Source organism: Phanerochaete carnosa, assembly GCF_000300595.1.
Source record: "Phanerochaete carnosa HHB-10118-sp unplaced genomic scaffold PHACAscaffold_233, whole genome shotgun sequence".
NCBI lineage: Eukaryota > Fungi > Basidiomycota > Agaricomycetes > Polyporales > Phanerochaetaceae > Phanerochaete > Phanerochaete carnosa.
In genome coordinates this window covers 1-2,254 of record NW_006767860.1, presented here as the reverse complement: position 1 = coordinate 2,254, position 2,254 = coordinate 1, and the positions used below count along the sequence as shown (strand labels likewise).

The 2,254-nt window shown below is 49.4% G+C and overlaps 1 protein-coding gene across 1 annotated transcript; it reads left to right on the top strand.

The window, feature by feature from the left end:
• Positions 1-833: 833 nt before the first annotated feature.
• PHACADRAFT_214637 (uncharacterized protein) lies at positions 834-2,254 on the top strand (the record flags this gene model as incomplete). Its single annotated transcript, XM_007402552.1, has 13 exons — positions 834-929; positions 982-995; positions 1,048-1,146; positions 1,204-1,231; positions 1,282-1,307; positions 1,364-1,389; positions 1,446-1,477; positions 1,528-1,552; positions 1,605-1,616; positions 1,672-1,687; positions 1,733-1,775; positions 1,827-1,927; positions 1,960-2,254. 13 exons carry the CDS (start codon positions 834-836, stop codon positions 2,039-2,041), a joined length of 600 nt encoding a protein of 199 aa, XP_007402614.1. The 3' UTR covers positions 2,042-2,254.

Genomic DNA, 2,254 nt, shown 5'->3' with positions numbered 1-2,254 from the left:
TCAGCTAGAATTCGGTTTGCCTGAGCTTGTATCATTGGTACCTTCACAGACCTCCTTCCTGAAATTCTTGTAGAGCATGTCGGCATACGGTGTCGAAACATCCAGGACACAGGCGCCCTTTGGTAGGTTGCAGGCAGCCCAGTATGATTAGCCTGTGAAAGCGGGCGATGGCGACGGTGAGCATGGGCAGAAGGCCGCTGGGCGCTGCCCTCTGATTGGTGGAGCGGACAGACCATTGCGTGCCCGCACAAGCAGCACGTTCTGAATTACAACCGCTGTGGGCACCCTGTGGCCTTCTGTCCACGTATATGAAACACCAAGAACCCTGCAAAATGCGAAGGTCGTGAAGGTGGAGGAGCTCGTGCGTTGGGTCGGATGAGGTACGTTCTCATTCGTACTCCGCCCACTGGCCGCTACTCTCACTGACACTTGAAGATCTCATGCCAGCCTTGAAACTTCGTGCACCTGTGTTAAGCCACATGCAATCTGCCTTCATTGTAGTCATTGTCAAGTTAAGCAGGTAGTACACGTACACAGTCTTAGTAGAAGTATACAAATACGATTTGTAGCTGTTTTATATGAGTGTGATTGAGCCAATATGTCCGTCTTACCCATAAGCATGCCGCATTGAGCTTGTCTTGGTTGACTGTCTTGAGAGTCTTGGCCAAGACCAGGCGTCTTCCCAAGACAAACGACATAGCTTGGCTAACACCGGATGTCTTGGGGTCTTGGGCGTCTTGAGCATGTTATCCAAGACGCTCAAGACGCTCCCCAAGAGCTGGCGGTTTTGCTGATGACCCTCTGTTATCAGTATAGTGCAGTGAAACGCGGCGATGTTACCGCTGAGCAGACTTTTCGGTATCACGAGTGTGCAAGTTTACGTCTACTTTCACCGAAATCCTCGCGATAGTGACCTAATGAGACGAACGGTAAGTGCCCTCTCTGGTGGCTGCAGCTATTTGTGCTCATCGATGGCCGCAGATATTCTTCCTATGGTATATCCCTCACAATAATCATTCAAATGACGGTACTCATACATATCCTCAGGATTGTTGACGGTCTCCATCTCGCGTTTACCTCACATAGCGTGTACTACTATTCCGTAACAAATTTCATGAATCCGCTTGCCTTGACACAGTGTCCATGGTACGTTTCCTATTTATCATAGACAGACTTGCTTCTAAATATGTTTACGTTTCCCAGGAGCTTTGCAGTGGATGTTGTCTTCGGAGTAAGCCTCACTTGTTCTCAGCTGGAGCTCGATCTCAACTCTCGAATCAGGACCTCAGTGAGGTGATAGTGACTGCGTATGTTTCTTACGAGGACTCATCGATGGTTTGTTAATTTGCTTTTGGATACGCAGAATCTTTGCATACAGGATATACAAGTGTGCGTATGCCCTTTGTAAGGCGCAATCTGGATGAGTGGCTTACGAAACGTGCTAGTCAGTGGAAAGCTTTGGGCGTTTATATTTATTGTGAGCCATTGGTCGCTTCAACTCCATAAGGCTAGCTCAAGATGCTCCAGATGCCACCCGCTCTTGTCGGCTTCGGTTAGTCCAGTTCAATTACCACCATTATGGTACTCATGTCGTCATCGTACAGCTGGTGCTTTAGGTACGCACTGCTTTTGGTAGCCGTTTCTACCTCTCCCTACTAATACATCCGTCAGCCATCGGCATATCTGCGTAAGCACATCTCAAACTTCGTGCAATCTTATTGATTGGCAGTAGTCGCGAAGTCCCTGATTATACCGAGTTTAACCACCGATATGCCGTATGCATCTCGCCGCCCTGCCCCTCGTCCTTCATTCTGACATCCGCGAAGTGGATTTGGTATGCTACATTTAGCATTCAGGCCTTCACAGATTGCGCCATCGCGGCTGCGCTCTGCACGATGCTTATCAGGCGTCGCACGGGCTTCAAGCGGTGCGTCACGTCCAGTCTGACATTTTTTGTAGCTTTACCGGCAAACTTAAATCTTTATCCTTGACCTCTGCAGGACCGACTCGCTCATTCGTACGCTCATCCTCTACAGCATAAACACATGCGCATTAACAAGGTGCGTTCCCGAGCGTCTCGCAGGGGTCTCAACGATACTGATCCTTTGCAAAGTTCCGTGGCCATTGCCTCTGTCATCACAGTAAACCCCCCTCTCCATCTATATACACACCGTACAGCTGACATCAGAGCCCACAGTACGCCGCCATGCCGCACAATTTTGTCTTCATCGCCTTTGCCATGGTTCTGCCGAAA